The sequence below is a fragment of the Podospora anserina genome, chromosome 6 (assembly GCF_000226545.1).
Source record: "Podospora anserina S mat+ genomic DNA chromosome 6, supercontig 2".
NCBI classification, from domain to species: domain Eukaryota; kingdom Fungi; phylum Ascomycota; class Sordariomycetes; order Sordariales; family Podosporaceae; genus Podospora; species Podospora anserina.
Window position 1 is genome coordinate 1,568,944 of NW_001914857.1, and position 23,844 is coordinate 1,592,787.

Genomic DNA, 23,844 nt, shown 5'->3' on the forward strand with positions numbered 1-23,844 from the left:
TGCAGTGCGTCGAAGTTCGAAAATGCTATCAAAGATGTGCTCAAGGAGTTCCAGTCCGAGGTACAAATCTACTTCGACAAGGGATAGGACAACTACCCCACCAGGGATTTTCTCATGTTTCCGCAAGTCCTGTCATACGCCGATACTATGGCGGGCGAGCTAGCTGACAGGTGTGTCAGCACTCCATATATGGCGTTTCATATAACTCACAGTGTTTCTTAGTTCCACCGGCCTCTTTTAACCGGGCACTCACCGAGACTTTGTCGGACTATGCAGACTTCGTCCAAACTGACCAGAAAGGCTGGTTTCGCGTCGAGGGCGGCATGTCGTTCGTCACTGATACCATGGCAGCTCGTCTGAAGAGCACCATCTGGCCCCAAGCCGGCGCCACATCCATTGATGTGTCGCTCTCCACACCCGCTGTAGCTATGTCTTTGGCTTCTGATGGAAGGACTATTCAAGTCACTACAGGCGGTGAGAAGTCCTCAACAAATTCCTACGACATGGTCTTCAACACCACAGCTCTAGGGCCTCTCCAGCAGATGGATCTCTCAGGTCTCAATCTCGACCGTGACATTCTCGACGGCATTCGTGCCCTCAGCTACGACCGGGCTACCAAAGTGGCCATCAACTTCAACAAGCGCTGGTGGACGGGTTTCTACCCCAATGCCGACGCCATGCACCGCGGTGGCGGTGTATCTAGCAGCGACTTTCCCCTCGGCTTCACTGTCTATCCCTCGTGGGACAACGGCGACGGCACCAACGTTCTCATCGCCTCATGCGCCTGGGCCCAAGATGCGTCCCGCATGGCAGCCCTTGTCCCGGACTACACTGATCCCTCAACACCAACACCAAGCTACGCCGGCCCCATCGCCGCAGTCTGCCTCGAGGGCCTGGTCAAACTCTGGGCAGGCCGACAGGAGGCTCCGACTTTGAAAGATCTCCACGATTACTACATCACCCATTACGCCTGGGCCTGGTCCCATGACCTGTGCACCTGTGGTACCTTTGCTCTCTTTGGACCGGGACGGTTCCAAAACATATACCCAAAGTTCCAAGAACTTCTCGCCAATTCGCAGCTTGCCATCTGAGGCTAGGCTATCAGCGCGCACTACGCGTGGATCTCCGGTGCGTTGGACAGTGTTCTCTTCTCTGTGATCAAGTTTCTTGCGGCAAGGTCGACAGAATCGCCGGATGTGGCAACCAAGGCGCTCAAGTTGCTTGCTTCGGACTCTAACCCAGATAAAAAGCATTTTGAGAAGAACGAACGTGGTGAGCACCCGGAGGGAGATGAGAGGTTGGCGTACTGGTGTGCCGAGGCTAGCGCGATGAAATGAGCAGATTCTTTGGGACATCACAGTTGAAGTAACGTAAAAAGGTGCTTGGAAGGTGGAGGAGAAAATGACATCGGTTCGATTTTGATGGAAAGTGCAAATCACACACCTACCTACCTAGTAACACGAGACATACATCCAACAAACTCCTATATATGTTCAATCTTGCTACCCTACTATTTAATAAACGTGGAAGGAAAAGGCAGTGTGGCTGCAAGAAGAACAGGATATCCTTCCCCCTGCAGGTTGGCTCACACGCCGGTAAAAACCTTCCTAAAAGGAAAACCACACTGGAGGACGACAAGTGAGTGCTTTAGGTAAGGTTGTCGCAGAAGTTGGTGCCACTGAGATCGCGCCAGAAGGTGAAGTCGATGGTCGGGAACAGGGTGCCGGAATGATAAAAGAAATGCACCCAGCCCGTCCTCCACCATCCGGCGTTGTCGTCCATGAACCCGTTGAAGGAGTCGACAAGGGATGCACCGTGATTGACCTCAGCATCTGCAAGCGAGGTCAGTTAGCTTTGGGCATTGCAGTATGATATAGTATGTGATCTTACACTTGTAGTTGCAGCCCGCAAGTACCGCCTGGCCCGACACGGCGAAGTACTGTGTTGTGGACGGAACATGACTTCCAGCGTTGAAGAAGTTCTTCCATCCTTGGGTGCATGCATTGTAGTCGGCTTGGTTTGGGAAAGTTCTCCCCGTTGCACCCCACGAGTTCACCTGTCTTCTGAGCTTCGCGCTGCGGCGAGGCAGGCTACGGTTCTCAAGGGGCTCTCCAATGACTGCGTGGGTCGAGGGATCAATCTCGACCGTGGTTGTGTTGCCGTCATCCCCAACGGTGACTTCGTAAAAGCCATTTGGGGTGCCCTCAGGGACAACGAAACCGAGAGCGGTGGTCGCAACCAGGGGGAGAAGGGCGAGGAGGGCTTTGAACTGCATTTTGGCAGTCAATGAGAAGTGCGAGCCGGAAAGTCAGGTGAGAAAGTGATGCTGATCCGATGATGAGTAGTGATGAGGATGACAGACCTCATGGAAGTAGGAGAGGGGGACCCTTATATAATTTTTCGCAGCGAGTAAACATCTCTTTGTGTCTGTCACTACATATCCACATCGAACACTTGGCGGAAAGGCATAAACCTGCTTCTGTGCTATTGGAAAAGCCTCAGATGCCGCTGTCAACCATCAGCTTGGCAAAATCAGGTACCTTACAAAGTTCCAGGTTGTCATACCAAAGCTAACAGTGGTCTATAGTCGCATTTGTGAAACCTACTTGCCTATTGAGAGACAATATAGACAGCTTCATTCCTGGTGGTTCTATCACCTGCTCGTAGTCTTACGCCGAGAAGTCGCACGAACCTTGGAAGGCTTCGTCTACTGCATATAACATCGTCGTACCAAATCCTACATCGCGTCAGCCTCGAATAGAACACCGTCAAGCTGGCAGGTGGATACTCTGTGATACCTTGGAGAATAACCAACATGTACGTCCCAAGCCGCGATGGATATTCATGGATTTCAATAGTTCAATTGTCTCATGTCTTTGACAGACCAGTGGTAAGTGCCTGTATCTCTAAGTGTTGGAACAACCAACATGCCGGACCGGAATTACTGAAAAATTCTTCAAGGTCATAAATCCGAGCCCACAATTCGGCCAAACACAGTTAGCCAGGGTAAGGAGAGCGGCGTTTGACCTTATCGCCTGCCATGGGAATTAGTGATGAAGAAGTTCGGTGTCCATATTTGGAACTACCGGTTAGAACTGGTTGCACCGAACTCAATAGTTCAGCTGTGGACATGACGAGCAATCCTTCTGCGACATCTTCAACTCTTCAATGCCAAGATCAGATGACAACAACCTCTTGCCTCATACCGTGACCCTCATCAAACCAATAAGGCTTCTTCTCAAAGCCCACATCGCCCTCAAGATAGCCCTTGCATCCCATCGTCCCCACCCGCCGGTATGTGTCCGGCTGACCTTCAACAGGAACCAACAAAATCCCTCGTCCCTGTGTCATATTCGGCGACCCCCCTCTCTCGTCATACAGCTGCACCATAGCAAACTGCATCAGGTTCTCCGGCGCCTCATACGTGCAAACCTCAATGCAAGACATCACAATGTCTCTCTTCACCGGCCACTCATCCGGCACATCAACATACCAAGAGAGCCTATCATCCCCCGGCACCTCACCAGACTTCACCCAATCGCTCTCCGAATCCCCAAGCGCCCACCCATAACCGTGATCATGTTTACCGGTCCCATTCCGTTTCCAAACAACCTTCTTCACTCGTCCCCTCAGCCGAATGAAACCTCCCTTGACCTGCCCCAACGGATTACCCCCCACAAGCGTTGTCTCCGCATGAAGCAACTCACAAGCGTATTTATACCCAATACTCCCATCCAACACCCCCTGATGCAAAAAAATCCTAAAATGCCCATCCAAACTCGCCCAACTCCAACTCGGCGCCCTGTACCTCTCCGGCCTCTTAAATTTGGTCTTCACATCACTAACCCTATGCGCCGCCCACAACAGCTGAAAAAGCATATCCCCCCTCCACAACCCAGCCAAATACTCCCCCACCCCTTCCTTCGTCCTCTTGTACTCCTCCGCAATAGCCATAACAGCCAACAACTTATCATCCCCCACCGTCAACTCCCTCGACGTATAAGCCTCCACAATCACCCCCCAAGCCAACGGATGCCCCACCCCGCCCAAACTCTGATTTCCCGGGTCCAAGTTCTTGAAACTTGCGCCTATGGAATCATCAATCGATCTCAAAGTCGTAATTGGCTCCTCTAGCCCCCCATCTGTATGCCTCGACTCCAAACAACAAAACACCATCCCCCTGTTTCCGTAAGCAAGCACCCGGGTGGATAACTGTCCCTCCTGGAAGGTCCAAGCCCTGGTGTAAAGAGGTAACATCTCCTGATCCCGCCTCAAGCGCACTGGCATGGCGATAGCTTGTCGTATCTCCCCTTCCTGCTTTCCAACTGGTGAATCAACCCTTACATTAAAGACATACCCCCTGTCGTGAACCCTCGGACGTAGGAACCCGTCAAGGCTGGTAGAAGCTACACCAGCAGCAATGGTGAGGAATGCTCCGCGGTAGATGAGGTGCATGTTGGAGATTTCATTCATTTTGTCTTGGTCCGAGTCTTGAACAATGCACAGTGCATCCACCCAGAGGTATTTCATTCCTACGCCGTGGGTTACGGTTAAAGCGTCGATGATGGTCAACGGGAGAACATCAAGAGGGATGTTGCGGGAGTAGGTTCCAACGTTCCTTTTGGTGGTCTTGCCGGGTTGGTCGCCGCCCCAGCAGTAGCTTAGGGTTGCGTAGGGGGCTGGGGGTGGGTTGCTGACAAGACGAACGATGAGGTGTGGTTCATCTGGGTTTGGAGAATTGGGGCGAGTAACGACTTCCAAGAGGCGGGTGGGCATGTGGCTAAGGTTGAACTCGCGGCATTTGGTGTGGTTGGCGGAGCAATCTCGGAGATATTTCCTGGCTCGGGAGTAGCTGAGCTCAGAGTTGGGGAGGAGGTTGGGTGGCGGTTGGGGTCCGAACAGCTCGTGGGGCTTTTGACCTGGAACATTGTAGAGCACCAATTCCCCCAACCTATTGTTCATTTTGTAGCCCAGCTTGAGTCGTTCCCAATCGACCTCGAAGAAGTTGACAATGGCTGGCTGCTTCAAAGTCCGCTCGACCCAGATCGGGTTGTCTGGACCTGAGGTCATGCTGACAAGGTAGGCCCCTTGACGAAAGGCAGAGAATAAAGCGCAGTTGTCTTTCAGAGCAGAGATGACATCAGCCTCAGTGAAGCCAATTTGACCGTCATCTTTGCCGTCTTTTGAGTTTTGTCTCATATCGATCGTGATTCTTGAACAGTGGCGACATGTGTGAGGGGAAACATCTTTCTGGTCCTGGTCTTCCTGGTCATCGGTCATCGGTGGAAGGGCATCGTTGACCACGTGGATAAGTGGCCTTGCTTGGCTCTGAGAACTACCAGCTGCTTGATTCAATCCTGGACTTGTCGGCAGATTGTTGACTGGAACTAAGACCATCTCGATGTAGGTGATCGTGTGGAGCTTGAGGATATCAGGAGTTGATGTTACTCTCCGAGGGAAAGAGCAACATTCGAGCGAGGCCTTATTGCCAAGAGCAAGATTCGGGTCCCAACCATGTGGAGCGGGTTGTTGGTGAGTTGACCTCCAACCAACCAATAGCAGTGCAACAAATGCGTGAAGGATCGATCCTCTGCATGTTCCAAACAGGTAATAAAATTCCTAACTCCCTTTTGGTTAACATTGCACATTGCAATAAATTTGCCAATCAAAAATATCACGAACAATAGACAGAGTTCTCCGTTACTAGAAACCCCGACTGTGATTGAGGTGGCCAGCTCGAGCTGAGGCTCTGCGCCCAACTCTGACCACTAGGTAGGAATGAAATCATGCTAGTGAAATATCTCGTGTCTGAGATGATGAAATTAATTCGAGAAGAAAAAAAGAAAACACAATTAACCACCATACCTCTGAGACACAGCCTTCATTGCACATCACCATGTTTCATCATCATCATCATCATCATCATCCTCCTCGTCGTCTGCAATCGGTCCCGCTGCTTCCGCCTTTCCCGAACCCTCTTTTTTCTTCAGTTCAGCCAGCCTCAACTCTAGCTTCAGCCGCTTGACATTATCATCATCCTCGTCATCAGTGAACATTTCCTCCCGATTACGCCGTCGATTGTGTCTCCTGCCAAGATCTTCCATATTCGATACCGGATATACCGGAGGGTTTCTCCCTCTTCGACGACTTCCCCATGGCGCGGACGAATCGGGGGGAAGTGTCCCTGGGTTTTTGTCTTGCCGCAGCAGGTCACGTCCGGCGATGACGCTGTACGGGTCGTCTTCTTCTTGGAAGCCATGAATGTCGCGAATGTAGTCATCGAAGTGGGCAGATGTTTGCGCGACGCGTTTGAAATGCCCAACTTTGAGGAGCGGTCCTTTTAGCTCAGTGTTTTCTCCGCCTTCATAGAAGTCCCAGTTTGCCAGTGCTGTGGCTGTCTGGAAAGCGTTTTTCATCTGCCTGCCATTCCATCTCCGGGATGGCTTGTGTTTGTTACGCTCCCAGTGCTGGTCAATAAAGCGTTCAATCTTCTCTTCTTCTATGTCCATGTCTATTCCGCTCGCTTTGAGACGGGACATGTTCCTCTGCCAAATGTCCTTGGCAGACTTCTGGCTGAGTTTTGGGTAGTAGAGACTAATGTGTATGCGTGATCGAAATGCTTCATCGAATTCTCCGACCCTGTTGGTGGTTAGGATGATGACGCCTGCGTAATATTCTAGAACGCGCAGAAAAACTGTGAAACTAATCAACAAGCTGCTCTTGGTCCGATCTATACTTGCAAAACAGCATACCTGAAACTAGACTATTCCTCTCAATGTCTCCCTTTTCTCGCTTCGCCAAGAAGACATCGGCCTCATCCAGAAGCAACACACATCTCCACTTCTGCGCCAACCCACAGAAGGACTCCAATGTCCTCTCAGCTTCTTTTGCTGTGGTGCCGATATCACCGCATGTGATAGGTAAAAGTGGTCTGCCCAACTCAGCGGCGACACACTCAGCTGTGGAAGTCTTGCCCACACCAGGCACCCCGTGCAAAAGAATAATCAACCCTTTGCCTTTGCCAGCGACGAGATCCATAGAGAATGTCTCATGCGCAATACCGCTCTGCTTGGGTACCCGAACATGATTCTTCACGAGGGCCTGAAGGAGTGTTTTGTGGCCGTCAGGCAGCACCAGGTCCTCAAAGTGCGATGTGAGCGACCGGGGGGGGATTTCGCTCACATTGTTGATGTCGAGGGCAAACCACCTGTGGTCGAGCAAGGAGTAGCCATACACGCGGGTCGGAAGCAACAGAGCCCATTCGTCAGTGCAGCCGGCTCTTCGGAACTCTTGAATACTCCGCAGTTCTGCTAACTGCAGAAAGTCGGCGTGTCGGTCAGCCTCGAACTTGGAGTCATCAAAGACGTCGGTGACCCAGCTGTTGTCCTGCTTTTCGGGTAACGGATCGAATGTTTCTCGCTTGTCGGCCTTGGTCGGGCTGTAGATGATACTTCCGCCCAACTTTACGGAAAATCTGTGGTACAGGTTCATGTCCTCTCTAAAGAATTCGATACCTGCCGCTTGATCCACCATGACCTCGCAGTGGAGCTTGCTTATATGTTAGGTACGTGTCTATATATGGTATGAAACTCAATGGACTAGGGAGATAGGAACCAGCCGAAAGCTTCATACCTCGGTGTCAGCTATCACATAGTTGTAAAAACCGCGTGTTGTCTGATTAGACTCTCGAATGGTAAACCCGTCATATTTCCTGTGTGTTCCGGTCGCCAGTTCTGTGAACTTCTTTCCCCGATGAAGGAGTATCTCCTGAATTTGTGAATCATTAGGGTGGAGAAAAGATGGATACAGCGGCAATATTTTGACGGGGCGTGCCCCAACGTAGCGCGAAATGACGAAACGTTTTGGTCTTGGACCCATCCGGAAACCGTCGAAGTCGATGTGGAAGGAGTCGATGATGAAACTGGTGCTTTCGTGGTCCGAGGCTTTGACAATATCGCGGCATCTTTCCTCTGACTCAGTCTCCGAATCCCATTCTCTATCGCGCACTGGGTCGAAAGAGCACTTCTTGCCAGAGTCAAACACTTCACGGCCACCGGTGACGTGAAGGATCTGCAACGCCTGGCATCGACGGTGATCATCCCGATTTTGGAAGAGGTACGATGTCTGCCCCGGTCGAAAGAGCTGCCACAGGTTCTCAAAAGCGATTTCTTTTATGGTCTTGTTGGAGATCTGGCGCTTGACGTCAAATATATCTGCCATGTCGTGATCCATGAACTCTATAAGACACCGAAACTCGTCCCTCTGTCGTTTAGCGCGATCCGCTATCTCCCTCAGTGTCTCATGCTCCGTCTCAGCCGAGATTTCATCTTCTGACGTCTCTTTTTCTTGAACGACTTCAGCCTGGGCATCAGCTTCGGCTTGGTCGTAGGCTGACTCAAGATCGGCGTAGAACTGTCGTATCTCCGCTTCATGCCCTACAAGATACTTGAACGGACGTACAAAAACGTTTTGAGTCTCGGTAAGCTCCTCCCCGATACACTCCCCTAGGGCGTGCAAAAGGTACTGGGAATTGATGGCGAGCCGATAAGGCACGTCTAGCTGCTGAGACACCTCTGCATTTTGAGATGATTCACCTTTTTTCTTTCTTATCGCACTTTCCCGTCGCAGCTTCCGTAGGTTGGCCTTGACATTCACCTTGGATGAGGTAATGAGAACGCTTTGGTCCAGGTCGAGTTTGCGCCCCTTTTTGACTCGTCGCCATTCTTCGGGAGGGACTCGTGTTATTTTAGCTTCTTGGGTCTTTGCTGGATCGGTATTCTTTGTTTCATTCACTGAAGTTGTGCCTTCTTGGGTACCGCTGGTCTCGGGTTCTTTTTTGCTTCTGCGCTGTCAGCAACATGGCACCAAGGCACCTAAGCTGGACTGGAATGGAGAGATAACACACCCTGGCTGAGATGATGGGGGCGAAGACTCATCGACGACGTCCTCAACATCGCTTTTATTGAGGACATCGGTGGAAGTGGAAGGAGGGTGATTTTCCACAAGAGACATCTTGATGAAAGTCAGGAATCATTCGTTGCTGCTGTATGCGTTGAGCTCAGGCAACAGTCATAGTGCGGGGTCAAGGGTACCTAGGGTATTTAACACTGAGGTGGATAAGGTTTTGCTTTCGCTCGTATCGTTAACAGCGTGACGGGAGTGCCACCGGACAGGAACGGGGCCACTCGCCGTGTCGCCGCCTACGCGCTACTTCTTCAAGAGCCGAATGGCAAAAATGTACTGTTCTCGACCGTGTCCCCGCTTCTACAGCAAGGCTCTGAACTCACCGAACACAATCTGGGCACGCTACCTACACAAACTTGAGTGTCATCGAACGATCTGTAGAGGCGCAAAAGTCCTCAGCCAATGGAAAAGAGGTCATCCTGCAGGTCCTGCATTCGTATCTGTTTCATGTTTGTGTGCCGCACCGTGGCGGGCATGGTGATACCACACTCACACACTGATAGATTCGTTACTATTCTCCCCACCTACCTATCAATCACACAGCAATTGCAAAAAGAAAACCCCTATTTTCCTTGGTCATCTTGGTTGCCTTGCGACTCAGTCATTACAAGCTTCTCCCTTGAAGTTGCAGGTATCATGTCGACAAAAGCGCCGAACACTAATCGAGGTCTAGGAACTCTAGTGGACAGCTATGTTCGCAAAAGACTCCGTCGTGACATTCACCCTGCGCTTGCCAAGGTGCGGGACAAATCTGAGGCAGAATCAACATTCCTGAAAGCCACAGGCGCCGAACTCCGAGTATCGTGCCATACAGCTGTGGGTGCGAGCGAAGATGGAAACCAGAACCCAACGTCCGTTGCCATGGTGGCAGGCGAAAATGACTGCGGCATCTCTCTGTAGGTCCATGACCCAATCTTAAGACTCACCCAATGGTGTTATTGACATGGAAGTAGTGAAGAGATATACCGAGATGCCACACAAGAAAAGCTGCGGTTTCAATTAGCAATCGCTGATTATGAGAAGCTAACATCAGGACCAAAATTCGGTTCAGGAATCACCACCAAGCCTTCGTTTACTTGGGAGGATGTCTTGGAAGAGGCCCAGCGGGCTGCAGACACGTATTCGGAGGCTTCTGGAATGTGGAACAAGATTCGAAAGGGTCTTTGCAGCTTCGGGCGAAATGCAAAGGCCTTCGATGCCTGGGCCAGCTTGCTACCGTCTCAGTCCGAATACCTATCTGTTCTGTGCGGAGGATTGAAGTTTATCTTTGGGGTTTGTATTTCCTGGTGATCTGATTAGGTAGCCTTAATCTTCCGCGACGTACTGATGTCTTTCATTCGCAGGCTGCTGCACGCTTGCACGACCTCAATTCGGATGTTTGTGATGCTCTGGCGGAAATTCCGATTCTACTAAAAAGCACACATCTGGTGTTGGGGATCTTCAAACGCTCCAAGGACCTCCATCAAGCAAGTGCGGACCTTTATTCTGTGATAATAGCAGCACTGCATCACATTGTTTTGTGGTATAGAGAGAAAGCCATCAGTGAGTACACGTTTCCTCTCTCCATTCTCTTCCGCATTGCTGAAACTAAATGGTATCCAGAAACGCTTTTCAAGAGTATCCTAAAGCAGGACGTATATGCTATACAACTTACAGAGCTCCTCAGCAACGTTCGCCAACAAGCTGACCGCTTCGAACATGTTGTTCGTCTCAACTCTTACGAGCGAATTGTGACTACGTCCGAGATGGTACGAACCCAAGGGGTCCGGCAGGATGAAAACCACAGCATACTTGTCCGCTATCTCGATGATGCAAACAATGAGTTACACAATTTTCGGGAGGAATTCAGTTCCAAGGCGGTGGACTTGCAGTCGCAGGTCAGTGAATTGACCAATGTGTTGGCAGCGTTCTTAGGCAGTGGTGCCTGGATGAATGCGAGGACGCATGATGGTGAGCTACCTCTTAACAGATGTCAACTGGTCAAGTAGCTTATATGCCCGGTTCTTTTGCTGATATCCCCACCCACCTACTCTCACAGTGAGAGGTCCCTCTCTTCCGATTCGCAAGGCAAAATCCGAGTCAAGGCTCACACGAGATTCTTCGCCCGAGTCACTACCTCATGGCTCTAAAACCAGCCACAGGCTCGAGGAGACCATATCCACACTAGACTATGACAGCTCAGTGATTGAGAGGGACATAGTCACCAGTTTGCGCAGCGTATGGCAGGTCCCCATTTCAGATCAAGACCGCCTTGTCGCGGCCATACAATCACCAAAGCTCCAGAGCTGGATAACGGAAACAACATCCTCTGCCCTGTTCCTCAACTTCAACGCCACTCGCAACCACCACACGACATCGTTCGTCGCCGCAAAGTTGGCCAATTCAATCCAGTCATCTTCCGTCTTGGTGGTCACCTTCTTTTGCGGTCCACACACGGATCGACGCAGCGAAGATCCAGACTTTGGCGTCACGGGCATGATGCGCAGTTTAATCAGTCAGCTTCTCTTGACATATCCAAATTTTGGTCTACATACCCTCCGTCAGATCCAGGAAAAAGACATGGATGACGTTGAGGACCTCTGCGAAATATTCTACCTCCTCGTTGCCCAGCTCCCACGTCACAAGGCACTTTTCTGCATTTTGGATAGTGTGACCAATTTCGAGGACAACAACATTTTGCGAATGGAGAGCGAGATGGTCATGGGGCAATTGATGGAGATAATTACCTGGACGGCCGAGTACGGGTGTTGCTTCAAACTGTTGTTGACGAGTCCTCGAAACAGCCGGGTGCTCTACAAGCATCTGTCGAACCCCGAGCAAGACTCGATTTGGCTACCCGCGAAGGTTCCCTCGCAGGGGGGTTTCACGAAGGGGAAGTGGGACGGGAGTATTGGTGGGGAGGTTGATAAGCTGACGATTTTTTAAGAGGGCTATGGGGAGACTTATTCAAGAAGGATGTTTGTTGACTTTGCTGGTATCTCATTGGAGAGATGCTACACTTAACTAGCTTACCTACTGCGTATACAGCTTGAAATATACTTGGGCAACCCACCACAAACAGAAACATGGACATGTGATCAAATATCAGTGGTGAAGTTGGCAATTATATATACTCCTGCCACCTCCACGCCTAGACCCTGCTCGGCTCAACAACTGACTTCTAGCTATAGTGAAAGAAAACAAAGATGCAGAAGATAGCCTCTGAGACGCAAAACAAGCTTCCTGTAAATCAGCACTCTCGTGATCGCTCTCGGCTTATACCACCTCTTCACACCCATTATCTCGAATTCATCTAAAGGCCCCAGTCCAAAACCTCGGTGTAGTCCTTCTCAACCTCGACCTCACGGCCAACAATGGCACCGCTGCGAACCTTGAGCGTCTTGACGGTGTCGTCGAAGCAATCACCGGTGACGCTTGGGCCGCAGAGAGGAAGAACCTCACGGGTAGACATGTCGCAGAACTTACCCTCGTGCAGAGAGACGAGATCGGGCCCCCTGGAGCTGTCGCTTCCGCAGAGGGTGACGGCGCTGTGCTCAGGGCGGGAAGAGCGGACAAGACGGGTCTCGTTGAAGGCAGGGCGTGAGCCGGCGAGCTTCTCACGCTCCTCGCTTCCGGGCTTCACGGGACCAACGGCGATGCCCTGCTGGGGCTCGCTGCTGCGACCGGCGAGGCCTCTCTTGCGGGGGGTGACCCAGTAAGAGATGGTGTTGGGCTCCCAGTTGGTGTACCACTTGAGAGAGGGGTTGCTGGCGCAGTAGCTGGATTTGAGGTTAGATGTGATTCAGGGGGTGAGGAGGGGTGGGGATGGTGAACTTACTAGCCGACGTTCTTGCCTCTGTTCCGAGATTCATCAGCAAACTCATGAATATGAGTCTGGAAGGCTGTCTTGGGCCTGTCGCCATTGCGATCGATCCAGGCGCAGTTGAGGGTCTTGCCGCTCTGGACGATGTTGGAATAATACCTATGAGTTTGTTAGGCACTGGTCCTATTGCTCGCAGACGAGAAAGAGTATCTCTTACCAGTCCTGGTTGCAGGACGAGCTGTCCGCCCAGTTACCAACCCAGCCGTACTTGGACCCGTCGGCCCAGCTGTTGGTGATGTACGCGATGCAGATCGCATCGTCGTTGCCCGTGAACAGGGCGTACGTGGGCTGATGGGGCTGGGACAGCTGGACCGTCACGTCCTTGAAGGAGCCGTGGTTGATCTTGCCAGGGTCATACTTGGCACCGATGAACTGGCCGGCCTCATTCCAGACACGGATATCGGGCGCATCACCACCGGCGTTCGAGAGGCCGCTCGGACCATCAAGACCGACGTGGATGCGGAACTTGGTCTCATACTGGTTGGGCCTGTCCGGGATGTTGGATTGGATGAACCCCAGGACGGTGAGGATTCCCGAGAAGACTCCGAAAGCGGTAGCCATGATGAACAAGAGAGGATGTGATGGTCGGTGGGTTGAAGTTGAGAGTTCTTGAAGGGCAAGCTGCTGGGTGCTGATCAATTCGAACCACCTTGAGACGTCTTGAGCCTCCTTTATATACAGTTTCGTCTTGCTGCCTACGTCTCTCTCATCCTTGACAACTGCAAAGACCTTGTCATACAAGTTGGTGCTTGCTGCGGCGCAGTCATGGCTTCGTCCTCTTCTCGAGAAGTTCATGGCCGTAGAAATCCCAACCCTAGTCCCAGGACGACTCTGAATTCGCAGCATTTTCTTGTTTGGGAAGCTATACGAGAGGCAGAGATAGATTCTTCGGGTCTGTCGACTGGCAGGATTGTGATCAAGCGTGGCTAGTGTAGGAATGTCATGTCGACAGACCCAACATGCATACTCAGCGCTTACTGAGGAGTAGAGGATACTCTTGGCCATCCTAAACCCTGACCGAAAGCCTGGGTCTTTGTTTTATTTTGCCTTATCCCAAGGCAGGGCCTTTAGGTAAAGTACCTTGCACAGTAGACTCTGCTTTGCCCCTGGGTGAGAGGCATTGATCTCATAGCACATCTTCACAAAAAGAGATACTTCATCGATGCCATACGCCGAGGGTGTCGACATTTACCTGAACCAGCACCGACATTCATCGTCTGTTTTGACCAAACCGCCATGGGCGTATGCCAACCAAACAGGAGGGCTGGTCAACGCGGTCTCCGGCCGGATGTTCTCTTCAAGTTAGCATCAAAGTTAGCCAAGCCTGCTGTTGGGCGTTCCCCTTTAGACTATTGCTTTTCCCTGCATCCATGAATCGTGCTCGGTAAGGTATTCCAAATCCATGGTTAGGAGGTTTTTACCCAACTGATTGACATACACCTAGTCCATACCAAATGCATGAACGTTGAAGTTATGTAAGTCAGCCAAGTATTCACACTTGATTATACACTCCTCTCACAATTCTAAAAAAGCCGAACCGCCATTAATTCGAATACCTCTCCGAATTTCAATGGCATTTTTCCCCATCCTACATCAGGTCGATGCGATCAACGGTTTTGATACTGCTCAATCTGGAAACTCGTGAAGAAACTTGTGAAGTCTTTGTTGGCCAAGACAATATGAAGTGGAACTCATGGACCACCGCCTGCCTCAACTGCAACAAAAACTCAGGCAACTCGAGCCGGCTCGGCGTATCCGGTCTTCAGAGGCACAGTTGGTGGAGGTCAGACAGTCTAGATTTTGGTATACCTGACCAATCATATTCCCTGATTTTAGCAACTGTCCAATCATGTCCCATGGCACAAACCCTTAGCGGCGGCGTATCAGAGATCCTACAACACTACAAGCCAAGGCACGATGTCCCATAACAGCAAATGCTGAGTGGATTTATACGCACTAAAGATCTGTCGCTTACACAAACACTCCGCAGCGACTGGACCCCTGATGCAAGGCTTACTAGACAAGTGCTTACTTTTGTGCCTCCGCATTCGTTGAGTTTCTTCTTGTCATGGCTTTCACTTTAGCTAAGATCTACAACGTTGATCACACGACCCGCCTACTCGCCGGAGCCGCCCCAGCGGGCAATGCGTTCGCTCGCAGTTGGTTGATGAAGAAACAAAACCTGTTGGCCGAGTGGGTGTCCGCTTTGCCAAGTTAACGGGGAGGAGGAGCATAACCTGGAGCGTAGCATTCAGGCTCGGTGGGTCCCAAAGCAAAGAAAATAGTCAGTCTAACGTTGATGCAGGGTCCTTTTTCGTGACGAGGACCCTTTCTTGGCGGTAGGGCTGAGTCAAATAAGTGTAATAACACGTCCCTGAACAAAAACTTCGTGAGTCGCATCTGCCCATCTCCCTCACCTGTGGGCAACAGGAAAAAAAATTCAATGCTTTCCCCCAAACTTCTCGTTCTGGCGGCTTTGTCGTCGGCCTCGGTGGCCTTTGATCCTGCCACAGACACAACCTGCAACGACCAAGGAATCTGCCTGTCTTCTTTTATTTGGTGTGACAAGAATGGACAGTCGTGCTCCTACCCAGAGGGCGCGGACGCGTTGATCCCGTCCAGCACCGCGGCGTCGTACGCTGTGCTTTATCACCATGTCGAGTACGAGATTCGCTGGCGTCAGGCCAAGCGGGATACTGATGTTTTGATCGAATGGCTGTTTGATGGGAGCCCCTTTCAGAGCGAGGAGGAGAAGTCGGCTCGTGAGCTTCCTGTTATGTGGAGTACCAGTGCGTGATCCTTCACCCTCTTGTATGGAACAAAAACATTTGGCTAACTTTATTCCATCTAGACGTGACAACCTCGAGCACTGAGGGATCCTTCACCTTTGATCCGTTCACCATCCTAAAGGACTTCCCCACGCAGCACGCGCCTAACATGTCCGCCGGGGAGGCCGCGTCTTCGGCGAGTGGTATGGCCAACACCATTCGCCTCAGCCAGCCCGGTTCCGGCTTCCCGGAGGTTTACACCAATCAGTTCAGTGTCCAGTCGGGCTGGGCTCATCAGCTGGTGAGGAACATCCGCGAGGAGGAGGCGGATGTTCGTGCGGATGAGAAGCGAAAGATGAGACTTGGGGTTGGGATTGGTGTCGGTTTGGGAGTTCCGTTGCTGTCTGCCGTGATGTGGTGGGCTGGTTCAAGACACGGGGCTTCCAGGGCGACTCGCTCCGTCGAGGGCAAATAAATGAGCTGCAAGTGAAGCTATGGGACTGGGTATAGAGTGCTCATTGGGCAATGAGAGCCGGGTAGTCATGTTGCCTGTTTTTCAAAGGCAAGCATCGTCACAGAGTGACATGATGCAAGCCGACTGAGACGGAGATGGATGTCGCGGATGGTAACGGAGTGCTTGAAATTGCCTGGGTTGTTTGGAGTCTGACATTGACAAATCCACACGTATATTCCCTATAACCCGACATTTTGACACCCCCTGATGGAAGACCCCGAAGCCTGCTCCTCATAAGTAAAAGCGCTTTCTCCCTCCACCTCATCATCAACATCCAGCTCCTCCATCATCATCGAATGACCCCCTCTTTTCCCTGGAACAACCCGCTTGATAATCCCCTTTCCCTTCTTATCCTTCCTCGTAATCTCAAACTCCTTCCGCGCATAGTCTGACTTCCCATCCAGCGCCATCTCAGCCAACGCCTTGCCAAGCAAAGGAACAAAGTTCATGGCCCAACCCGCGGTGAAAACCACAACGCTTTTCTCAGCTCCTCCTGCTAGATACTCCTTTGGCAGGTAATCAAGTACAAACATATTGTCAAAGACATTAGTCTGCGAACAGCTCAGTGTAAAAGCCGGTACGGTAGCATCAACACCGACAACGTGCTTCTTGATAAACTCCTGCGTGTCCCGGATGTCAGCCGGGTTCACGACGTTGGTCAGACGTTCACTGGGGTCCTTGATGCGGCGGGTGGCTGCGTCGACGGCGATGCGAGTGACGTTAGGGGGGCCCCAGGGGACGGTGGGGAATCCGTAGAAGAGCTGGGATCGCCGGTGTTTGTTGGGGGCGAATTGGAACCACATGCTAGGGAAGATGGTGCCGTTGGGTCCGGGGTTGGTGTTGAAGTATGAGGCGACCATTTCCCAGATGTCGAGATCGAGGGAGACGCCGAAGCTGGGTCGTAGGACGTGGGTTGACGTAGGCGCCAGAGGCAATGACGATCTTCTTGGCTTTGAAAAGTGCCGGGTCAGTGTCGTGACTGATGGCGTGGACCTCCCAGATGGTCTTGTCGGTGGTGGAGGGAATGATGCGCTCGACGCGGGTGTGCTGTTTGGCCTCGGCGCCGTAATCTTTGGCTAGGCTGAGAAGGCTGCGCAAGAGAAGCTGGACGTTGATGACGCCGTTGTCGGGGGCGAAGAGACCGATCCATTTAGGGGGCAGATTTTTGAAGGGGTAGCGCTCTTCGATTTCCTTGGCCGTTACTGAGAACAAAGGGCTTCTAGTGTTCAGTACTATGGATGTTGAAGATCATGAACTCTTACATTCTTGGTAAGACATCCCAAGCCGCTCTAAATTGAGCACCGGACCCATTAGAGTCCCTTCAAGGCTGTCTCCACCAAAGTTCTTGTCTCCAAAGTTGAGCAAGCCGCTCATCCAGCGGAGAGACGAGCCCGAGTCCTTCTCGAGTTTGTCCCAGAGTTTCATGGCGTCCTTTGCGAGGTCGGCCATGAAGTCCTCCGTGTACATGGTACGGAACATGCGGGCGAGATCATTCGAGCTTCCAGCTTGATTGAAAAAGTTGTTCTGCTCCAGTACGATGACGCTCGCACCTGTTTTGCCCACCTCGTACGCGGCGGCGAGCCCGACTGGGCCGCCTCCCACCACGACGACGTCAAAGACTTCCGTGAGCATGTTAGTGAATAGTTCGCTGAAGTCGTCAAGGCTGTTTGTGTGAGGGATGTATGAATGGGATGAAAATGAACTGGTCGGGCTCAACAAATATAAGGACTTCTTGGCCTTCCTGTGAGCATTTTGAGCCCTGCATTCACTAGGACCCGAGTTTCTGCACCTCCCTGTCGGAGTTGTTCTCTCGCTCGCCTCATCTCAGACCATATTTGTGGTTCTAGACTCTCGGGCTTGCAGCTTTGAAGCTGCCCAACCATGTCCAGTTTGATGCCCTACGTCAAATTGACAAATATTGTGGGCTTTATAGACCTTGGCTGCGTAATTCCATGCGGGGATAACTGAGGGCAACCAATACCATGTGGAATGTACTTTCTCACAGAAACGTGGCATAGCTGTTTCAGTGTTGTTTCCTGACAGTGGCTAGCTGAAAGCGCAATCATTATGATTCTTGTTGTGGCAGAAGCGGCAATGACATTTTGTGAGAATCAGTGGATTCCAGGTTTATAACTGGGTGAATGGAGAGTAACAGCCCGACTTATTGTTTCCATGTGTACATCTCTCAGCTTATTCTCTGTTTGCTCCCTGCCCAAAGTGAACCGCCATGAGCACCACCACTACGACTAGCATCAAGGCTCGCTGGGCTCAGCGGCTCATCCGCATCAAGCTTGCGGCGGAGCTCAACGCCCTTCAGGAGAAGGAGTCATTCAGAGGTGGTCACCCAGAGGGCGGTCTGGCAGGTTGGCTTCCAATCTCCAGCACAGAGGGACCTTTCACCTGGGACAACCTGCCTCATGATATAAGTCTTGAACACGACGAGGGCCATCGTCATTTCCACGACGGCGATGGCGCTGGCGACTTTACCCCGCCAGCTCACAAAGTCTGCATTGTAGGCGCCGGTGTCGCGGGCCTCTACATCGCGATGATCCTCGACAGCTTGAAGATTAGTTATGATATCCTCGAGGCTAACACGAACCATGTGGGCGGACGTTGTTATACGTACCGCTTCAGCGAGGAACCACACGATTACCACGACATTGGCGCCATGCGATACCCCAAGATTCCCACCATGCAACGCACCTTCGACCTGTTCGAACTCACCATGATGCCCTTGATCCCATACTACCTGGATGGCCCAGAAAACCCCAAGCTCTTCAATGACCGTTTCTTCGCTCACGGCATCATTGACCCCTATCATGCGAGCAGAAGAAACGGTGGCGGCGTCCCCGATGATGTTGTCGACAATGTTGACAAGCTTCTCAACGATGCTTTCGGACCATACAAGGACGAACTTGCCAAGGATTTCAACAAGGGGTTCGACAATCTGATGACGGTTGACGACTACAGCACCCGCGAGTTCCTAAGACGAGGCGGCCCAGACGGAACGCTGCCCAAGTATGACTTCTTTGCCATCCAGTGGATGGAAACCCAAGGGACCTCAACCAACCTCTTCGACCAGGCCTTTTCCGAGAGCGTAATGGACTCGTTCGACTTTGAGAACCCAACGCGCGATGTCGAGTGGTTCTGCATCGAGAGCGGCACATCACTCCTCACCGACGCCATGCAAGCCAGTCTCAGCACCAAGGTTGAGACAGGTAAGCGTGTCGAGGTCATCTCCATCAACTGGACCTCACATGACGACGGCAACATGTCTGTCAAATGTGCCGGTGAAACCGAAGCCCGCACGGGATACAGCACCGTGTTCAGCACCACAACCCTCGGTTGCCTCGGCCGCATGGACTTGCGCAGCCTCGAGCTCCATCCCTCGCAGAAGGACGCCATTCGCGCCCTGCACTACGACGAATCAGTCAAGGTGGCTCTCAAGTTCTCGTACCCCTGGTGGATTGTCGACTGTGGCATCACCGAAGGCGGGGTTGCCAGCACCGATCTGCCGCTGCGAACATGCGTCTACCCATCCTACAACCTTCACGACGGCAAGGAAAACCCCGCCGGGCTGCTGGCCTCATACACTTGGGCACAGGACGCCACCCGCGTAGGCTCTCTCGTCAACAACCGCGCATCCCCCGCCGGTGAGGAGAAACTTGTTGAGCTCATCCTCCGCGACCTCGCCCTCCTGCACGCTGAAACTATACCATACGACAAGATTCGAGCTGCTTTCACCGGCGTCCACCACGCCTATTTGTGGCCGCAGGACCCGAATACGGCCGGTGCCTTTGCATTGTTTGGGCCGGGCCAGTTTAGCAACCTGTACCCGTACTTGACGCGCCCCGCGGCTGACAGCAAGTTCCACATTGTTGGGGAGGCATCGAGCGCCCACCATGCCTGGATCGTTGGGGCTCTCGACAGTGCCGTCGCCGCCGTGTTGCGCTTCCTCAAGCGGTTCGAGTTGCGTGACCAGCTCAGGGAGCTCGAAGAGAAGTGGGAAGGTGTCGAGGAGCTGGAGACAGGTGCGAAGGGCACATTGCATTTGCAGGTCGCAATGGGGATGTTGAGGGAAAAGAACCAGGTCAAGGTTTGAGAGGCCCCTCTCTCCTTTAGGACGATGACTTCTCTTGAATGGAGAAGTACTGAATGCTGGATACATGGATATTATGTGATATTAAGCTGGCAGTTCTCCTATATTACGCAGCAACTCCAACCAAAAGCATTTAGACTCTCTTGAGGACAAACCACAAATGTCGACGATCAACAGATTAACAGGCCAACCATCCAATGACCCCCCTTCCCACCAGCTTCCATCCCCCATCCCTCCTCATCCCCTCCCTACCTTATTCGTAATCCCACTCATACTCATTCAACGAATAGCACGAAGTACGCCCCCACGGCGTCGGCTCCATACCCCTAAAGAGATCGAAGTAGTCCTTCCCTGTATCAGTGATGACAAAGGTCCCGTTTCCAAGGTCTTGAACCTCGCCAAAGCTCGAAGACCACTTTGAGTATTCGTCCCAGCTGGCCGCGCGCTCGAGCGCGAGTGCGTGTGAGCAGCTCTCGCAAAGCCCTCGGATGATAACTTTCTTGTTGGCGTCATCGAACTCGTAAGTTACATTCAGCGGAATGTAGGCGACGCATTCTGAAAGATCCCAGGCGACCCAGCATGCCATAACATCGCGCGAGACGCGGCAGCGTTTGGTAAGTTGCTGGGCTGGAGCGGCGAGGGCAAGAGCAAAAAGAGATGTGTGGAGGAGGGCGGCGAGTCTCATTGTCACTATCTAGTGTTGATGTGATGGTCAATTACCCACATGACAGCCGACTTGATGATGGGTCGTCTTTAAGAGCTGCCATATATATGTAAGGGCTGCGCCCCACGGGTGAGGGTCGTCATTGAAGTCCCGTGGTGTTTGGGGAGGGTTGTTTCGAAGGAATTATCCAGATTAAACGACAAGTTTCTCGGGCGACACAAGAGATTGAATATAGGTGTTGCCAAGGCCTGGAAATTGGAGATCAACACCTTGACATGTCTTGGCGTTGTCTTGTGGTGCTCTAAAAGGAAGCATTTCCCGCATTGGACTGCTAGGCATCTTCCGAGGTCATCACGATCTCCATCGACGACAAAATCTCTTCTCAAACTACCTACCCATCAAAACAGACTACCAGTTAGTAAAGGGACAAATCTCACCCCATTGTCCTGTTTTCCCCCTTCTCCCCATAGCGACCTTACCTGCCTTACTCACAAGTTCAGACAACCAACTCGCCCTTTTCGCCACGTACACAAAGAGCGTAGACTTCTCACAACTAACTATGAGCTCGAGGTGTAGCTGAGGCTGAAACAAACCAAGAATGACTACCCCAAAGAAACCCCAAATTCTTACCAATATCTCGTTACTCAATAATAGGGCCTATGGCGCAACTGCTTTTCCGCGCCCTTGTCAACGTCAAACTGCGGGGTGAGCGGCGGGGCGCGGGGGCACCGGGGGTAGCTCCCCTTATCGCCGGCATTGTCGAATGCGGGGCTGGCCCGGCAGAGTGGATAGCTATGGCGTCAGCAAGCACCCTCCCACTGACCCCCGTGTTTTGTTCTCTCCGGTGACGGGACCCCCTAATAATAACTGTCATTCTCCTCAATAACATGTTGTTGCCTGCCGCCGCAAGACTGAGGTATAAATCATTTTCTCAACTTTTCAAAACTTTGACAAAATCAAACGCTCGGTTCATCCTTGCCCCGCTCTTCACCCCGCCATCAATCACAAGAACAATGTCCTCCGCTGTTGCTAAGCGCCTCGAGGGCAAAACGGTGGTCATTACCGGTGCTAGTTCCGGCATCGGAAGGAGCACCGCTTTTGAGTTTGCTCGTACTGCTCCAAAGAACCTGAAGCTTGTTCTTACCGCGAGGAGGATTGATACCCTGAAGCAGATCGCGGCGGATATTGTTGCCGAGGTTGGTGAGGGGGTCAGGGTGTTGCCTGTTCAGCTTGATGTGAGCAACCCCGAGGAGGTCAAGACTTTTGTCGGGAAACTGCCGGAGGAGTTTGGGGATATTAATGTTTTGGTGAACAATGCGTATGTCTTTGATCCCATCTTTTTTTTCTTCATGGTTCATACTGAACAAGATATAGGGGTCTCGTCAAAGGTCTCGCCCGGGCACCCGAGATTGCCGAGGAAGACATCAACATCATGTTCAATACCAACGTTACTGGGCTGATCAACATGACACAGGCTATTCTCCCAATCTTCAAGAAGCGGCCTGAGGGTGGTGCTGGCGACATCATCAACGTTGGCAGCATCGCTGGCCGTGAGCCATACCCCGGTGGCAGCATCTACTGCGCTACCAAGGCGGCCGTTCGCAGCTTCACCGATGCTTTGCGCAAGGAGCTTATCGCTACTCGCATTAGGGTCATGGAGATTGACCCCGGTCAGGTTGAGACTGAGTTCTCTGTTGTCAGATTTTACGGTGACAAGGCCAAGGCGGACGCTGTCTATGCGGGCTGCGAGCCATTGACGCCAGATGACATTGCCGAGGTGGTTGTGTTTGTTGCTGGCAGAAGGGAGAATGTTGTTATTGCTGATACTCTGATCTTCCCCAGTCACCAGGTATGTTTCTTTTAGATTCCATGTGTGGGGGCTTGACTAATTTGTTGTGATCAACAGGCCGGTGCTGGTATCTTACACAAGAAGTCGACTTAAGGAGATGTATGGTCGGCGGAGAGGACGGATTTGATGCTGTCACTTTTTTAGTACATTTTCTAGATAGAAGGCGAGCAATTGAGACCTTTTAGAGCCACAAACAATGTCATGAGCATCTCGTCAGGAAGAGGGACTTTGCACCTTACACCCTAACCCTGGAATGATATCGGCGGCAAAAAAGGGGGTGCCAAGCCTGCACCAGCCGCATAGACCCAAAATTCTGCTTTTGTTCCCACCAACAAATCAAAGGTTGTGTAGTGTAGTGGTTATCACTCTGGATTTTGACTTGTTCAAGTCACATTCCTTCCAGTAACCCCGGTTCGAACCCGGGCACGACCTTCTGCTTTTGCTTCTCTTTCTCTCTCTTGCACAGGCCTGTTGGCTGTCCTACTTTTGCGTTATTGCTTCTTTTTTTTCTCCCCCATGTCCATCCTGTTCAGCTCAGCAGGCCCATTAATGCAGTTCTCGTGGTTGCTCAAGCCAAGATTTCTAGATCGAATCGCGAAGTCGGCATGGTCTTGCAACCCAACCCAACACAAAGTCTCACCATGGGGCTCATCTGGTATCCTTTTCTCGAATGCCACTTGTCCATCATCCGACTTTCTACGAGAAAGACGGCATTCTCGAGGTCCTACATTGCTTTTTTCTCCGACGAAACGGCGGGTAACCAACCCGGTACGCTTGTCTCGTGGTGGCTTTCGCAATGATCCAATGAAAGCTTTCCACTTACACGTCTTTTCTTCCTGTTGTGTTTCCCTCACTCCTATCCATCCATCCATCCATCCATTCACACCACCATCCATGATACAACGTGCGCGATATTTCTTTTTTCCTTTTGATAGATGGCCTCGCACAAACAGCCGGGGTCAGACCGTCCGGAATATCCTCCCAGAACTGAGCTCGATGAGGACCAAAGAAAAGAGACCTTCATATTTCCACAACGACTACCCTGATTCGCCCGATGGTGTGTCAAGGCTCTCCATTATCGCCCAGCCGCTGTTGCATCTACCAAGCGTCCAACGTGGTTGCTG

The 23,844-nt window shown here is 51.8% G+C and overlaps 11 protein-coding genes across 11 annotated transcripts, besides 4 other annotated features; 5 read left to right on the plus strand and 6 right to left on the minus strand.

Moving 5' to 3' along the window:
- Positions 1 to 323: 323 nt before the first annotated feature.
- Positions 324 to 1,337, plus strand: PODANS_6_2300 (uncharacterized protein; the record flags this gene model as incomplete). The annotated part of the gene is made up of 2 exons (XM_001910233.1): positions 324 to 1,051; positions 1,106 to 1,337. The coding sequence occupies 2 exons, from the start codon at positions 324 to 326 to the stop codon at positions 1,335 to 1,337; spliced, it is 960 nt and encodes a 319-aa protein (XP_001910268.1).
- Positions 1,338 to 1,647: 310 nt separating this feature from the next.
- On the minus strand, positions 1,648 to 2,275 carry PODANS_6_2295 (uncharacterized protein; the record flags this gene model as incomplete). The annotated part of the gene is made up of 2 exons (XM_001910234.1): positions 1,648 to 1,832; positions 1,891 to 2,275. 2 exons carry the CDS (start codon positions 2,273 to 2,275, stop codon positions 1,648 to 1,650), a joined length of 570 nt encoding a protein of 189 aa, XP_001910269.1.
- A 902-nt stretch (positions 2,276 to 3,177) lies between these two features.
- PODANS_6_2290 (uncharacterized protein) lies at positions 3,178 to 5,397 on the minus strand (the record flags this gene model as incomplete). Its single annotated transcript, XM_001910235.1, has 1 exon — positions 3,178 to 5,397. The coding sequence occupies one exon, from the start codon at positions 5,395 to 5,397 to the stop codon at positions 3,178 to 3,180; it is 2,220 nt and encodes a 739-aa protein (XP_001910270.1).
- A 308-nt stretch (positions 5,398 to 5,705) lies between these two features.
- Positions 5,706 to 5,725: a sequence feature (primer 680).
- A 166-nt stretch (positions 5,726 to 5,891) lies between these two features.
- Positions 5,892 to 8,754, minus strand: PODANS_6_2280 (uncharacterized protein; the record flags this gene model as incomplete). The annotated part of the gene is made up of 3 exons (XM_001910236.1): positions 5,892 to 6,694; positions 6,753 to 7,536; positions 7,651 to 8,754. Coding segments are annotated over 3 exons (2,691 nt in total), but the record flags the coding sequence as incomplete, so codon positions are not given.
- Positions 5,902 to 5,926: an STS (microsatellite 364/680 NON POLYMORPHE).
- Positions 6,003 to 6,022: a sequence feature (primer 364).
- Positions 8,755 to 9,366: 612 nt separating the features above from the next.
- PODANS_6_2270 (uncharacterized protein) lies at positions 9,367 to 11,889 on the plus strand (the record flags this gene model as incomplete). Its single annotated transcript, XM_001910237.1, has 4 exons — positions 9,367 to 9,860; positions 9,918 to 10,236; positions 10,308 to 10,881; positions 11,003 to 11,889. 4 exons carry the CDS (start codon positions 9,367 to 9,369, stop codon positions 11,887 to 11,889), a joined length of 2,274 nt encoding a protein of 757 aa, XP_001910272.1.
- Positions 11,890 to 12,979: 1,090 nt separating this feature from the next.
- Positions 12,980 to 13,831, minus strand: PODANS_6_2260 (uncharacterized protein; the record flags this gene model as incomplete). Its single annotated transcript, XM_001910238.1, has 1 exon — positions 12,980 to 13,831. One exon carries the CDS (start codon positions 13,829 to 13,831, stop codon positions 12,980 to 12,982), a length of 852 nt encoding a protein of 283 aa, XP_001910273.1.
- Positions 13,832 to 15,269: 1,438 nt separating this feature from the next.
- On the plus strand, positions 15,270 to 16,069 carry PODANS_6_2250 (uncharacterized protein; the record flags this gene model as incomplete). Its single annotated transcript, XM_001910239.1, has 2 exons — positions 15,270 to 15,615; positions 15,678 to 16,069. 2 exons carry the CDS (start codon positions 15,270 to 15,272, stop codon positions 16,067 to 16,069), a joined length of 738 nt encoding a protein of 245 aa, XP_001910274.1.
- Positions 16,070 to 16,287: 218 nt separating this feature from the next.
- Positions 16,288 to 17,740, minus strand: PODANS_6_2240 (uncharacterized protein; the record flags this gene model as incomplete). The annotated part of the gene is made up of 3 exons (XM_001910240.1): positions 16,288 to 17,058; positions 17,102 to 17,310; positions 17,371 to 17,740. 3 exons carry the CDS (start codon positions 17,738 to 17,740, stop codon positions 16,288 to 16,290), a joined length of 1,350 nt encoding a protein of 449 aa, XP_001910275.1.
- Positions 17,741 to 18,335: 595 nt separating this feature from the next.
- On the plus strand, positions 18,336 to 20,210 carry PODANS_6_2230 (uncharacterized protein; the record flags this gene model as incomplete). The annotated part of the gene is made up of 1 exon (XM_001910241.1): positions 18,336 to 20,210. The coding sequence occupies one exon, from the start codon at positions 18,336 to 18,338 to the stop codon at positions 20,208 to 20,210; it is 1,875 nt and encodes a 624-aa protein (XP_001910276.1).
- A 250-nt stretch (positions 20,211 to 20,460) lies between these two features.
- On the minus strand, positions 20,461 to 20,892 carry PODANS_6_2220 (uncharacterized protein; the record flags this gene model as incomplete). Its single annotated transcript, XM_001910242.1, has 1 exon — positions 20,461 to 20,892. The coding sequence occupies one exon, from the start codon at positions 20,890 to 20,892 to the stop codon at positions 20,461 to 20,463; it is 432 nt and encodes a 143-aa protein (XP_001910277.1).
- Positions 20,893 to 21,758: 866 nt separating this feature from the next.
- Positions 21,759 to 22,813, plus strand: PODANS_6_2210 (uncharacterized protein; the record flags this gene model as incomplete). Its single annotated transcript, XM_001910243.1, has 3 exons — positions 21,759 to 22,189; positions 22,246 to 22,720; positions 22,778 to 22,813. 3 exons carry the CDS (start codon positions 21,759 to 21,761, stop codon positions 22,811 to 22,813), a joined length of 942 nt encoding a protein of 313 aa, XP_001910278.1.
- Positions 22,814 to 23,061: 248 nt separating this feature from the next.
- Positions 23,062 to 23,152, plus strand: a tRNA (tRNA-Gln).
- The last annotated feature ends 692 nt before the right edge of the window (positions 23,153 to 23,844 follow it).